General features: G+C 41.5%; 1 protein-coding gene across 3 annotated transcripts in view; it reads right to left on the reverse strand.

Moving 5' to 3' along the window:
- The window catches only part of ccdc13 (coiled-coil domain containing 13), a 38314-nt gene extending 22738 nt beyond the window's left edge, over positions 1 to 15576 (reverse strand). The window contains exons 1-6 of one of the 3 annotated variants that reach the window (XM_033043441.1): positions 15003 to 15573; positions 7858 to 8006; positions 6536 to 6678; positions 3958 to 4056; positions 2998 to 3114; positions 2336 to 2440 (exon numbers count right to left, since the gene is read on the reverse strand). In XM_033043441.1, coding sequence (XP_032899332.1) covers positions 2336 to 2440; positions 2998 to 3114; positions 3958 to 4056; positions 6536 to 6678; positions 7858 to 8006; positions 15003 to 15286 — 897 coding nt within the window. In that variant the 5' untranslated portion in view covers positions 15287 to 15573. Of the gene's footprint in view, positions 1 to 2335; positions 2441 to 2997; positions 3115 to 3957; positions 4057 to 6535; positions 6679 to 7857; positions 8007 to 15002 lie in introns of all 3 variants that reach the window. The other 2 variants (XM_033043431.1, XM_033043422.1) reach the window with 2 other exon arrangements.
- Positions 15577 to 16062: the final 486 nt, after the last annotated feature.

The raw sequence follows: 16062 nt of genomic DNA on the forward strand, positions 1-16062 counted from the left end.
CCGCATCTGTGCCCAGGATGAGGTGTTCCATACTAGGGCATCGGAGATGTCCTCATTCTTTAGGGAACGAGGGTTCCATTATAGGGTGATTTCACGAAAGGTCACTGGAGCGTAAATCCCCACTCACGTGACCGAAAATTTTAACTGGGGGACAAGCGTCACTTCCGGTACATGTTAGTGGATGGGAAAACACGCACTTTCACACCCGTTAAAAACATCGAAAATGGCCAGTTTTTGAGCTGTGATTAAGTGAGCCAGTCGGGGTGACCGTGAGGAACAGCTACCTAAATTTACAGTCCAAAAAAAAGATAGAAACTAAGGTAAATACAAGAGCGAGCTGAAGGTGTAAACAAGGCGGAAGTGCTAGCGGACTTTTTTCTTGGAGATTTAAAGATCCAAAATATCGGGAATTATCGCGTTTGCTCGCTGCGTTTCATCAAAAGTGGCATTATTGACTTTTTATCTTTATTCATTTGTTATATGAAAAGTATTAAAAGTTAGAAACCCGTCAGTAAAATTGCAAAATCGCCCATGGTTCTCAGGTGGGTTTTAACATGCAAAATGAAAACACTTCTGAAGCTCCATTTACCATTTAAATAATCGTAAACTCTCAATGCGTTTGGAAATCAATTTTACTGAGATGCAAGCTTACGATTATTTAAATGGTAAATGGAGCTTCAGAAGCGTTTTCATTTTGCATGTTAAAACCCACCCGAGATCCATGGGCGATTTTGCAATTTTACTGACGGGTTTCTAACTTTTAATACTTTTCATATAACAAATGAATAAAGATAAAAAGTCAATAATGCCACTTTTGATGAAATGCAGCGAGCAAACGCGATAATTCCCGATATTTTGGATCTTTAAATCTCCAAGAAAAAAGTCCGCTAGCACTTCCGCCTTGTTTACACCTTCAGCTCGCTCTTGTATTTACCTTAGTTTCTATCTTTTTTTTGGACTGTAAATTTAGGTAGATGTTCCTCACGGTCACCCCGACTGGCTCCGTAAATTGCAGCTCAAAACCTGGCCGTTTTCGATGTTTTTAACGGGTGTGAAAGTGCGTGTTTTCCCATCCACTAACATGTACCGGAAGTGACGCTTGTCCCCCAGTTAAAATTTTCGGTCACGTGAGTGGGGATTTACGCTCCAGTGACCTTTCGTGAAATCACCCTATAGATTAGGCTCTCACTAGGGTCTCCTCTATATCCCACAGCTCCGCTCTCACTCCCCCCCCCCCCCCACCCACCCCCCTATTCGTAACAAGGACAGAGTCCCCCTTGTTTGTATGGTGAGGCGGAGGTTCACTTGCACCTCTTCCAACCTCATCTATTGCATCCGCTGTTCCAGGTGTCACCTTCTCTACATCGGCGAGACCAAGCTCAGGCTCGGCGGTCGTTTCACTGAACATCTCCGCTCAATCCGTGTGAGTATATGTAGAATTGGGGATACTTTAGGACTAAGGTTTAAGTATTCCGAGTTAAGTTTTAATTTCTTTATTTTTACATCATTTAGTTAAGTTTCATTATCCTTGCTGTGTCATAATTATTCCTGGAAAACATGTGATGCTTAATGCTATTATAATTGGCTAAGATGTATTATGCTGTTTATGATTGTAATTGGATAGAAAGATTGTCCCCACCATGTGGTGCTGTAGTTATTGCTCTAGAATCACCACCCTTTGTAAGTTACCTCCCACTGTATCAACCATAAATATATGCTAATTCATTTGTTTGAGCACATGTGTTTCTCCGTGACCCAATGGGAGAGCTTCCCAGGGCGGTACAGAGAAACCTGGTCACCATGGTGAAATAATGGATGATTTAAAGTATTCTAGTCGGTGTTTTCACTGAACGGACTAAGGGATATAAATACCGGAATTATCACGAGTAACCAGTTCAATCCTACAGGTGCTTTCTGCAGGTAGTTTGTATGATCTCCCCGTGATCATTATTGTTTTATTATTATTAATGTTTAGTGTATTCTGAGTCATTCATAACTGTCACTGTATGTCATGTTGTTACTTGTGGGCGGAGCACCAAGGCAAATTCCTTGTATGTGAATACATGGCCAATATACTTACTTTCTTACTTACTTACTTACTGTGACCACATAGGTATTCTCCGGGTGATCTGGTTTCCTCTCACATTCCAAAGATGTGCTGGGTTGTCAATTGATCGGCTTTTGTTAATTATCCCTGGTGTGTAAGTTAGAACTAGGATAATACAAGTGATCATTGGACGGCATGGACTCGGTGGGCCGTTTCCATGCTACATCTCTAAACTAAACTAATCACTGTATCTCGGTGCACATGAACATAATAAACTAATACCAATACCTTCTTCTGCAAGGTGAGGATCTGCTGGGCTCGGCCACGCCAAGAGCCCTTGTTATTCAGCAAATGTTGTATGTTCACTTCGTCACCCACTTCATTAGTCAAAATCTGGAAAAAGTTTTAAAAATCTTCAGTTCTTAAAGAAAACATCAAAATTATCTGAGTCCTAGTTGCTGTCTTCTGTGAAAGCTGCATTCCTGCACGTATCTCTGCAAGGCTCATCAACATCTACCACCTCTGGCAAAGTAGCACCCTCATCAGCTTTGCACAGAATTATCCCCAGATATAATGGAGCTAACCTTAGCTTAAACAGCAATAATTGATTGCATCCCCACCACACTGACAGAGAAATGAAGGGATCAAGTTTTGCAACCCACCTGATTTTCCACTTAAACAATGAATAGCAATATTAGACCTGGTGTGAAACCAGTAGTCCACATCTTCCGTGAGGAAAGTCATTATATTATATTTACTCAACCCACACCTGATGGGCTGAATTGCCTAATTCTGCTCCTTTGTCTTCTGATCTATGACCCCTTTATGTTCAATTTTGTGTAACATTAAGTCCACTAATAGTTTGTTTGTGGGAAGAGGGTGGCGTGGTGCAGCCAGTTGCTATTGTATTTACATTAAATTTTACTAGCTTTAGACTAGTTAGTGAGTACCTTGTGTGCCACTTTCAGCTCTTGTTTAACACTCAGCATTTGGTTCCGGGATTCAACCAGCTTAAGGTTAACTGCTGAAAGTTTATCTTGAAGAGTTTTCACGTCAATACTGTCAAACTATGGACAACAATAATCAGAATGCAAACATAAGTTACGGGGAAAAAAACAAAAGAAACAATTGATTAAGATAATTTTAAATGTGTACTTCATAATAGGGTACAAAGATACCTAACACAGAACAAAATATTGTAGACAATAGAAATCTGAAATGAAGTAGAAAATGCTGTAAATTCTCAGCCAGTCAGGTAGCATCTGTAGAGAGATAACAGGTAATGTTTCCTGATGGTGACCATGAATTAAATCAGTACAAGGCTACCTCATACTTCCACAGGCGCTGCCTGTTAATGGAAAAGATTGCTAAGAATCATGTGAAAATAAATAGCTTGAAATATTGATTTAGGAGACATAAGGAAAAGAGGAAATGAAGGAGAGGAACAGAGAAGACAACTTTGTCCCGGGCTGCATCTGTTCCACCACTCTTTGTAATTTGAACATGGTGGCTGCCAAACTCTGTCAGAAAATAAATTGGGTTGAATTACTGCTGAGCAAGTTCACACAGTAAGTGGAGTAGCATCGATACAACTAAAAGGAGGCCTAACCTTTTTTTGGAGATAACTGTCATATAATAGAAAAAGATGCCTCAAAGTATAAACACAAGGGAAAAGTATTTAGAACAGGATGCTAACAAGTAACTCCAAACTGAGTAAAGGGCCTCTGGAAATAAAGGGAAAGGAAAAGGAGCATTATGGGAAAAATAAAAAAATAAGAGAGAGTCAGATAACTGAAGATACAAAGATGCATGAAGGAAATAGAGAAGTAAACAGAAAGCACAAAAATAACACAAAGACAGAGAATACTGAGAGAAACGGAAGGGGATTACAGTTCATTCTTTCTACTGACCAACGATTCATTCTGTATCTTGGGAGATGACTTCTTGTTGGTTTGTCCAGATGCTTCATTGACACTGAGTGTTTGGTTGCCCGTTAGATACGTTTGAAGCTACAAAAACATACATTACATTATGGAGGTATCAGAATGATGAAGCCATCAACTTAAAGTTCACAGTAGGTCAGTCACAATGCTCCATTCCTTCTCATGGTATTTATGTATAATTTATATTTGTGTGTATGGTCTAAGTCCATGTGCCTGTGATGCATGTACCTCACCATACTTGTGCATATGACAATAAACTCAACTTGATTTGGCTTGACTTGAAGAGGTTATAGTACATTGTCGTATACCCTACATTCACCGAGTTGTGAACACTGCCCAGTCCATCACTGGATCTGACCTCCCCATCATTGATGGGATTTATCGGAGTCGCTGCCTCAAAAAGGCAGCCAGCATCATCAGAGACCCACACCATCCTGGCCACACACTCATTTCACCCCTGCCATCGGGAAGAAGGAACAGGAGCCTGAAAACTGTAATGTCCAGGTTCAGGAACAGCTTCTTCCCTACTGCCACCAGGCTATTAAATACTACAACCTCAAATAAGCTCTGAACTACAATAGACAATTATTATTATTATTATTATTATTATTGCACAACTATTGTTTGTTTTTTGTGTGTACACATGGGTGCGTATATTTATTTGTGCGCGCGCGCGCGTGTGTGTGTGTGTGTGTACTTGTGAGTATGTATATATACACACACTGAACTTTTTTTTCCTCTTGTTTATTATAATGTTTACAGTGTATTATGTTTACATATTCTGTTGTGCTGCAGCAAGTAAGAATTTCATTGTTCTATCTGGGACATATGACAATAAAACACTCTTGACTCTTGAGGTGCTAGAAAACTTATTCTCATAAATCTTTCACTAGCTGGGTGCAGTGCCAGATCCAAGTTGTTATATTTATTGTTCTTCTAAAAGTATGCTTTAATCACTCCAGGTGTAAACAATGTTATTAGCACAAGTTTTCCACTTTTGGTTGACTGCTTACTTTATAGGAATGTAAATCTATCAAACTACATTGAAATCTCCCATTGAAGCAACTATAAATCCACAGGGTCATAGAGTCATACAGCACAGAAACTGGCCCTTCAGCCCAACTTGCCCATGCCAACCAAAATGTCCATCTATGTTAGTCCCAGCTGCCCATGTTTGGCCCATATCCTTCTAAACCTTTCTTATCATGTACCTGTCCAAATGTCCTTTAAATGCTGTTATAATACCTGCCTCAATTACCTCCTCTGGCAGCTCATCCCATATATCCACCACCCTATGTCTGAAAAGGTTGTCTCTTGGGTTTTCTATCACATCTTTCTCATCTTAAACCTGTCGTCTGGTTCTTAACTCACCAACTCTGGGTCTGGATTCCTCAACTCTGGGTTCAATCCTGACCTAGGGTGCTGTCTGGGTGGAGTTTGCACGTTCTCCTTGTGATCCTGGGTTTCCTTCAGATGCTGCGGTTTCCCCCACATCCCAAAGATAAGTGGTTTAGTAGATTAATCAGCCACTGTAAATTGCTCCTAGTGTATAGGTGAGTGTTAGAATCTGAGGGAAATCGATGACAATATGGAAAGAATAAAGCTGAAAGTTGGTTTAGATTGTTTTGCCAACTCAAACCAAACCACTTGCTAAGTTTAAACATGTGGATATCTCACCCCACTGTTGCTCGCCAAGTCAGAGCCATGTTTAGTTTAGTTTAGTTTAGTTTAAGGATAAGCGTGGGAACAGGCCCTTCAGCCCACCGACTCCATGATGACCACCAATCTTGTGCACTAATTCTACACTGACCACTAAGGACAATTTACAGAAGCACCCATAGTCAGGATGAACCCAGGGTTCTGGCGCTACAAGGTAGCAACTCTACTGCTGCACTGCTGTGCCGCCCCATATCCTGCAAGATTTCCTGAGTTAAAACAATGGTTTCCTGCCCACTGTCACAGGACAGTCCCACTAACATCTGGATCCCCTTATAGTCAAGGTTAATCCTCTACACTATGCTGGAGTACTGCAACCTTGGTCTAATCTTACAATCTCCCTGGGAATTTTCATGCCAAAATTATTTAGAGAAGATGTACACTTCCAGAATTTTTTTTTCAAACAATGCATTTAATCTTGAAGTACTCTAACTATGGTTATGAAGGTAATTTCTTTTTCGACAACTAAAAAAAACAACTTATTTGCTAACTCATTTCAGAGGTGCCTTTGCTGAAAATAATAACATTATTTTTCTTGCAAAGGATTGGGCAGAGATTGGCGCTGGCAACATGGTGACTCTTTGTGTACTGCCTACTATTCTTATATTACAATCTTGCACTTTTGTACTCATCTATGACTGTGCTTATATATAGTATGATTTTACCAGAGTGTATGCAAAACAAAGAATTTCACTGTACCTCGGTGCATGTGACAATAAAATATCATTGAATTATTGATACCAGAGGATGAAAGATGGAACATATTTGTTGTGACATTTGTAAACTCTCAACTGCACCCCAAATATCTACAACTGGATTGCGACAGCACCTCCTTTTCCAGCTCTTGCAGTTTGTTGCTCAGTTGCTTGACCTTTGATTTATGGCTTTCGTTCTCCACAGTCAGCTCACGGTTCCTCTTTGACAACTCGACCATTTTGCTTGCAGCTACATCGCTTGTCATGCCAACAGTCTCTGCAATGTAACACAGGTTGGTAAATGCGATGATTTAAAGAGCCTATGTAGGTGATATTTATTTCATCGGCAGCAAAGAATATAGAAGATAGAACAGTACAGCACAAGAACAGACCCTTTGGCCTATCAAGCCTCCGCCAACCATGATGCCAATCTAACTAATCCCATCTCCGCAACCCTCTTCCCTTCAGACGTCTGTCTAAACACCTCTAAACGGTTCTGACAGTACAGTACTTCCCACCCAGGAAGAGCTGAAATATTGTATACTTTTCCTTTTCCTGGAAATTCCCACGAACATATTATGCTGCACTTCATTTAGTTTACTTTAATTTAGTTTCAAGATACAGCATGGAAACAGGTCCTTCGGCCCACCAAGTCCACGCCGACCGGCGATCAACCCATACACTAGCACTATCCTACACACTAGAACCAATTTATATATTACAGAAGCCAATTAACTTACAAACCTGAACATCCTTGGGATATGGGAGGCAACCGGAGCACCCGGAGAAAACCCATGCGGTCTCAGGGAGAACGTACAAACTCCATACAGACAGCACCCGTAGTCAGGATTGAACTCGGGTCTCTGGCACTGTAAGGCAGCAGCTCTCCTGCTGCCCCACTGTGCCGCCCTTGAACATAGAATAAGAGGTCAGAGGGAAAAACAATGTCCCTCTCACATTAGAATAAATACATTAAAAAAAACACACAGATTGCGACACATGCCAATTTAGATTATTATTTTTATAACTCTTTTAACTAATGCTCTGACAAAGCCTGCTGTGAGTCTTGCCAAAATGTTAAATTTGACAAAGATGAACCATTGACCATCTGCCTGATTCGAGCATCTATCCCTGCTATTAATTGTTTAATAAAATGCACAATCAGCTCGCCCCTTCTCACCACGCATGCACACAATCATACAAACCCTCAGGGTGGGAATGCAAATTGGGGAATGACCCTCTCCTATTTGTCTCCTCAAGTCATTTCCCTCCAAAATCTATGGGCTATCATTTCTGCTTGGCGCTACTCTTGTGCCAAAATCTTCCAGACAAACTTTGTTCTTTTACACCAACTTGCACTATTCAATACAGACATTATTTTGGAGGGAGGCTCCAACAGTATCTACTGGAATCAGAGTGACTCACATGCTAGAAAGCTGCCTGCCATTCTATTTACCTGCCAGGGCAAGTCGTTCTTCTTCCCTTTTTTTCTTCAGGTATTTGATTTCGTAATCCCTCTCACTGAGGAGTTTGTAGAGCCGGCCGTTCTCATTCCTCAGTTCCAGGATCTGTTCCTGCAGCTGTTCGTTCTCATTTTCCAACAAGCTAGAAAATTCAGGGATTCACACCATTGCACACTACAAACACAGAAACAATGACAAGACAGGAAAAGATCCTGTATCAACTCAAACCCTTTTTATTGCCACAATTAAACAACCCAGTTATTTCCACAAATGCTGCCAGAACCACTGTGTTACAGCATTATGCATCGTTGCACCAAATTAATCTACACTTCTCAAAAGTGTGGAGTTTTAGCTTATTTAGCTCTCCACTGTACCTATTAATTGGACAAACTGATATATGTGCCTGTAAAATATAAACACAAAGAACTGCAGATGCTGGAATATTACATAGAACACAAAGTACTGCAGCAACTCACCAGGCCAGGCAATATCTCTGGAGGATGTGGAAACGTGACGTTTCACATGGGGATCTTTCTTCGGTCTGAAAAAGAGTCCTGCTCTGAAACATCACCTATCCATATCCACCAGAGATGCTGCCTGATCCACTGAGTTGCTTCAACACTTTGTATTCTATATAGTTTTATGATACATGATGTTTCCTAATCTGTGATTATCACTCCCAGTTCTCATATTCTCCTGAGACAACGATCCTGTCCTATTTGTCTCTTCTTGACAACCCCCTCCAAAATCTAGGTATACTAGGGCTAATATTTCTGCATGGCACTGTTCCTGTACAAATGCTGAACTTGCTCCTTTTAAACTAACATGCACTGTTCAATGCAGATTTAATTTGAGTAAATGAATGAGTTCATGGGATGTAATGTTAAAATTGTACGAGGCATTGGTGAGACCAATTCTGGAGTATGGTGTACAATTTTGGCCGCCCAATTATAGGAAGGATGTCAACAAAATAGAGAGAGTACAGAGGAGATTTACTAGAATGTTGCCTGGGTTTCAGCAACTAAGTTACAGAGAAAGGTTGAACAAGTTAGGTCTTTATTCTTTGGAGCGCAGAAGGTTAAGGGGGGACTTGATAGAGGTCTTTTAAGTGATGAGAGGGATAGACAGAGTTGACGTGGATAAGCTTTTCCCATTGAGAGTAGGGAAGATTCAAACAAGAGGACATTACTTCAGAATTAAGGGACAGAGTTTAGGGGTAACATGAGGGGGAACTTCTTTACTCAGAGAGTGGTAGCTCTCTGGAAGCTCATTGTGTGGAATGAGCTTCCAGTGGAAGTGGTGGAGGCAGGTTCGATTTTATCATTTAAAAATAAATTGGATAGGTATATGGATGGGAAAGGAATGGAGGGTTATGGTCTGAGTGCAGCTAGATGGGATTAGAGGAAAATAAGTGTTCGGCATGGACTTGTAGGGCTGAGATGGCCTGTTTCCGTGCTGTAATTGTTATATGGTTATATGAGTTCAATATACCAAAGTGAAATGTAATGCAACAAGAAATTGTACAATTTATACATTCTTTAATGTAGTGAAACATACTAGATGCTTCACAGGTGCAAAATCAGACAGACTATGATAGTGTACTGGAGGAAGCATTAGGATAGATAACCAAACCCTTGTACAAAGAGACGGTTTTTGAACATTGGGCAAGGATGGTGGCAGCAGAGTTTTGGATAAACTCAAGATTAGGGAGAATGAAAGGTCAGAGGTCACCCAAGAAAGAACTGGAAGAGTAAAAGCAGGCCCAGTTGTGAGTTCCTCATTGTACACACATTTGTCAATCAAGGCCTTTATTAACTTACTTGGAAATTTTAACTGTGAAGATAGAAATGTATAACTTCCATCACACTACCAAAGGTAACTGTTAAGTGCTTTGAGACATCTCAAGTCAAGTCAAGTCAAGAGAGTATATTGTCATGTGTCCCAGATAGGACAATGAAATTCTTGCTTTGCTTCAGCACAACAGAATATAGTAGGCATGAATACAGAACATATCAGTGTGTCCATATACCATTATATAAATATATACACACATCAATAAATAAGCAGATAAAGTGCAAATAAACAGATAATGGCCTATTAATGTTCAGAGATTTGTTTCAGTTGAGTTTAATAGCCCGATGGCTGTGGGGAAGTAGCTATTTCTGAACCTGGACGTTGCAGTCTTAAAGCTGCTATATATAAAGCCACGTTTTTTTCTCACACATAGGCTCTGATCATTACAGGAATCACGAGATTTCGTTTCCCCACATCTTCTCTGCCAACAGGGGCAGCACGGTGGCACAGCAGTAGATTGTGTAGGAAACAACTGCAGATGTTGGTTTAAATCGAAGGTAGACACAAAATGCTGGAGTAACTCAGTGGGACAGGCAACATCTCTGGAGAGAAGGAATGGGTAACGTTTTGGGTCGAGACCCTTCTTCAGACAGCGTTCCTTTCTGACAGTGCCAGAGAGTCGGGTTCGATCCTGACTATGGGTGCTGACTGGATGGAGTTTGTACATTCTCCCCGTGGCCAGTGTGTTATTCCCAGATGCTCCGGTTTCCTTCCCCATTCCAAAGACTTGTAGGATGTAGGTTAATTGGCTTTGGTAAAAATAGTAAATTGTCCCTTGGGTATAGGTTAGTGTTAGTTTACGGGGATCGCTGGTCGGCGCAGACTCAGTGGGCCGAAAGCCCCGTTTCTGCGCTGTATCTCTAAACTAAACTAAACATCCACTGTGCTCCAAATCATGCTGTACTGCTCACAATCATCTTATTTTTATTGCTATAGAAATTATTGCACAGGTCAATTGAATTTGTCTCGAATATTAACACATATCTGGTATGAGTGCTAAATAAGGAAGGATTAAAAATTGAAATGAAACCTGCCTGTGGAAAGATTTGAGACCATACCTAAGCTACTTTTCCAATATGTGGAATATTCTGACTACATTGCTAAATTTTGTCTGCACAATCTAACACTGTATTGATAATAATAATTTCCACTTCCAAGATTTTTTTTGGCCCAGACACAAAGCTTCTCTGCTCATCTTCAGAATAGTGCCATTGATCTTTCATGTTCTTCTTCTTTATAATCACTCTCTAGTAAAACATCAAAATTATTTTATTTGATAGTGAGCAAAAAACAAATTGTTGGAGGAACCAGCAGGTCAGGCAACTGCGGAGGAAACTGGACAGATGACATTTTGGGTCAGAATGCTTCTCTAATCTAAAAAAGAACTTCAATTAATACTAAACGCCTTCTTTGGACTGAAGAAGTATCCCAAATCTAACGAGGCCATCGAACTGACTATGTAGTAATTGAGTTACCTATCAAGCAAAACAGAAACATCCCAAGGTGGTTCAGAGAAGTGTTAATGAATAATTTTTTTTAAGTGGCAAGCCTCAAAGGACATACTTGAGTCATCCTTTAACTGAAACAAGGTTAAAGAGATGGAATGTAAGGCAAAGATAAAGATCAAAGGCAAGATGGGTGACGTCTGGAACTCAAGATTGTGATGATTTGGCAGCTTAAGATGTGAGTTCCATTATATTCATTGACACATAAGTCAGACTGGAAAAGTACTGAATTTTCTGGAGATTTTTAAGACGGGAGGTGATTACATAGATAGGGAAGGATGAGACCACCAAGAGACATGAAAACAAAGAAGAACATTTTAAAATCAAAACATTGGTTAACTAAGATCCAAAAGCCATAATAGAAACAGTATCTATAATGATTTTCACTATAGGAATAAATTATTAAAAATGCATAGGAGAAGGAATAGAGCTTCAAAAAACATAGTAAATGTAAAATATCAAGGCTACAAAGAGTATGAGGGAGAAGGCAAGGCATTCATGTAATGGTTATATGAATTTCAAATCACAGTTCAATGTTCAATGGTGCAAACCCACAGTGAAATTTGTTTCTTACATATGGTCCAGTAAAGTATTGCCATACCCGATTAACAAGTCAAGTCACGTCAAGTTTATTCGTCACATATACATACGAGATGTGCAGTGAAATGAAAAGTGGCAATGCTCGCGGACTTCGTGCAAAAAGACAAACAAACAAACAACCAAACAAACTACAAACAGAATGGAACAGAATCAACAAAGTTACAGAAATAGTCTATTGAGCCCGCATGCAAGAGGCGCCATGTTTTTGTGCCATTTTCAAAGTCCTGTCCGCGCTCTAGTTCTTATGAGCGGTGCTCGATCCAGGCGACTCCCAGTCTGCAGCGGGCCTCAAGCCATCGCCTTCCTTGGATTGTACAAACAATATAAGACTTTGAGTGTTAAGCAATTTTAGGAATATGAGAATGGGAGACGACATACAATCACAATGATTCAGGAAAGTTGATAGGAAGGGATCACTTACAAAGATGTGAATAAGCTAAAGTGTGGAGAGTAGGAAGGAAATGCAGATTCTGGTTTAAACCGAAGATAAGACACAAAATGCTGGAGTAACTCAGCGGAACAGGCAGCATCTCTGGAGAGAAGGAATGGGTGATGTTTTGGGTCAAGACCCTTCTTCAGACCTTCGTACAGCAAAGTACAGCTAATGGTAATAATCCGAAGTTTAAATGCAGAGTAGGAAGAGGTGAAACATCTTCAATGGAAAGCGCAACAAAACTAATTCTTCCAAATCTGGTCTCTATCACAACTGGAAACAGTTATGATTAAAGAAGGGTTCATTCTTAGGGCCTGAACTACTATAATCCCTTGAGGATATTTTGCTTTTATAAATATTTCAACATGGACGGCACAATGGTGCAGCTGGTAGAGCTTCTGCATCACAGCTTCCGAAACCTGAGTTTGATCCTGATCTCAAGTGCTGTCCGTGTGGAGTTTGCACGTTCTCCCTGTGACCAAGTGGGTTTCACTCAGGTGCTTCGGTTTCCTCCCACATCCTAAGACGTGCGGGTTTGTGGGTTAATTGGCCTTTGTAAAAAAATTGTTCCAAATGTGTATGGAGTTGATGAGAAATGGGATAACATAGAGCTAGTGTGAATAGATGATTAACAGTCAGCATGGACTTGTTGGGCCAAAGGGCCTGTTTCCATGCTGCATCTCTAAAAAAAATCTTTTTAGGAATTGTAATGTCTCTATATGTCCACCAGGTAGCGCTCCATGTACGTTATACAGGACAGTCTAAAAAGAAATAGCGAAATGCAGTTTCATTACATAGATGCTGTCAATGTTGACCTCAAAAAAGATAGATTGCTGGAGCAGCCCAGCGTGTCAGACAGCATCTCCAGAGAACATAGATTGGTAATGCTTTGGGTTCGGGACCCTTCTTCAAACATCACATATCCACTTTCCCCAGAGATGCTGCCTGTCCCGCAGAGTTATTCCAGTTCATTGTGTCGGGTTTTTTTTGTACATGAGCATCTGCAGTTGTTTGTATATCGAAGTTGTCCTGGTGTGCAATAAAAGACTACCTGATCAATTTTCACCATTAATTCTGTGATCCCCACCAGCAAAGCGTAATACTCAAAGTTTGAAATCACCCACTTACTCACTATTTTTTTAGTTTATGTGAATAATTGGAGACAGGTGGAATTTTCAACCCACTGCCTATCTAATAGAAATACCACAAATGATTATAACAAATACATATAAATTTTCCACACTTCGACACCCCAAAGTCCTTCACAGGCAATGGCGGTTTTAGTTTTATTAAAATATCAGTGATAATATGCCAGAAATCAGAATGAGACAATAATCAGGGAATATTTTGTGGTTTATCCGAGCGATTCTTTCCTTCTTTTAGTGATCACACCATTTGTAAACTATATTGTCATTACAAATGTGCCATTTTTTGTTTGACATTTCCTCATGAAGTTCCTATGTATAACTGAAAGCTGTTAATATGTCAAGTATCAGCCAAGAGAACAGCACAAATTCCTTTATCCTTCATTCTTCTCCTTCTTTTCGTGTCTTTGAAGCTGGTTGGTTATATGACAGTTTCCCATTCCTTTACACAGTCCTTTGCGTTTTTATTGAACACTGCAAGATGCGTTGGGCTGCACTGGTTGGGTAGTAGGGGGCAGGCAAGGCAGTGCTGCATTGTATGGTCCTCTTCTCCACATTCACAGGTGGTTTGGCCAGTTTCATAGCCCCATCTGGCCATGGCAGCTTTTGATCGCCCTGTTCCTGTTCTCAGGCGGTTGAGCGTCTTCCACTGGACTCATGGTGCTTCTGAGCCCGGAGGGAGGGCTTCAGAAGGAGGGATACCCATGTCAGTAAGAGGGGGGTCGTCCTCAAACCTTTTTGTCCATAGTTGGAGTCTGGTTTCTTCCCGTGATGCTATTAGGGGCTGGACATGGCTGAGAAAGCTTCTCCTGGACTTCAGCCGTTGGGCCGGGGGTACACGTCCGTAGAGGAGGTGGCGTTCATCACTGGTGAACGCCTTGCTTCATTAAAAAGGCACCAAGGGAATTTCCCCATCCAACTGACAGGCAAGGGAGATCACTTAAAGTCACAATCAATAAAAACTTCATGAAAGAGCAACATTACAAAGGAGGTATCACGCTGCGTTTTATGTTCTTATCTGGCAATTAGACTCAAGACTTCTACTTCACAGCACCAGAGACCTGGGTTCGATCCTGACCTCGGGTACTGTCTGTGTAGAGTTTGCACCTTCTCCCTGTGACCCCGCGCGGGGGTTCCTCCGTGTGCTCCAAGCTACAGAGGGAGATAGGGCCATCGGGATGATGGGGGAAATGGGAGAGGGCAGAACGGGAGGATAGAGAGAGGAGGAATCAGGAGGATGGAAAGAGAGGAAATGTGGAAATGTGTGTGTGTGTGTGGGGGGGGGGGGGGGATATCAGGAGGATGTTGGGGTGGAACTGAGAGGATGGCGAGATGGGAATTGGGAGAACAGGAAGAGAGGAATCGGGTGTATGATGAGGGGGACAAGGAGGTGCAGGGGGGGGGAAACTGTGTGATGGGAAAAGTGGGATTGGGGGCAATGGAGGGAGCGGGATAATGGAAGTCAGAGAGGGGCATTGGGGATGGAGGAATGGGGTTAGGGCAGAGAGGGAAGGGAATTGGTGGGGACGGAAGGAGGAGTTGGGGAAGAGGAGGGGAGGAGAAGAGGAGAAGCAAGCTGCATCCACCATGTGTGTAACTACCTGGTAGCAACGTGGATGCTGGCCGGCTGGGGAGCCACCAGATGCAGCTTCAAGTCATCGTGATCCTGGCGGTCAGGTGCAGCTTGGCTGGCAGCCTGCTCCTTCTTGGCGGCCAGCATCTTCTCCAGCCTTCTCTGCTGCTGCTCCTGCAGGGCTTGGAACTGCTGCCTCAGGCCCCGGGTCACCTCTTCGTCCGCGTCCACGTCTCCCTCCATCCTCAGACTAACCCCGGGGGACGGGCCTGGCGTGAGGCTCGTTCCCTGGGCCGCAGGCCGCCGTATCATAGCAACGGTAGCCGGGGAGACGCAGCGCCCGGGCCCGGGCCGGCGGTGACCACAAACCCGGGCTATTCTGGGATTCTCTCTCAGGTACAATCCAGCATTCCCACAATACAATTATTATTTTTTTAAATGTTTTTGCAACCCAATGATCTCACTCTTGCAGCTAAAAAAAAAACATTTTTTGATTTACCAGAGTGAGATTTCAACTTTTTGAGTACATTCCCTTTGCTACTCGGGTACGTGTGCAGTGAAATAGCTGGAATATCACTTTTCCACATAAGTGAGATTTCAACTTTTTCGCTGCATTCCCTTTATTACCCAGGACAAGTTTGTAGTGGCTGCCAAATGCCATCTACTGGGAAAATGCATATAACAAGCAAACTTAAAAACTAGTTTAAAACTTGTTGCAAATGCCTCTACATTCTCATTTTCTCTTTCCCAATAGCAACTCTAGGACTTTTTATTTTCAGCGGAGATTTGACACAATGCTCAGAGTTTCGCCTAGTTTATGCATCGGCAACAGTAGAGACTTTATTCATACACATCTGTCTCCAACTTCTCCTCGTTCTCATCAGTTTTACCTCCTGTCTCCGATCATTTGTAAAATTACGCTCTTGCATATATTTGTTTGTAGTAGATACCGAATACTGGAAAATGCCTTAAAAACAATATGTTTAAATATTTTATTCCTTAAACATGCCACATAGAAGGTTAGTTGTGCAAAAATTCAGATTGAATTCCCAGTATCTATTTCTAAGAGTTTGGAAATGGATGTTATA

This window comes from Amblyraja radiata, chromosome 2 (genome assembly GCF_010909765.2).
Source record: "Amblyraja radiata isolate CabotCenter1 chromosome 2, sAmbRad1.1.pri, whole genome shotgun sequence".
NCBI classification, from domain to species: Eukaryota; Metazoa; Chordata; class Chondrichthyes; order Rajiformes; family Rajidae; genus Amblyraja; species Amblyraja radiata.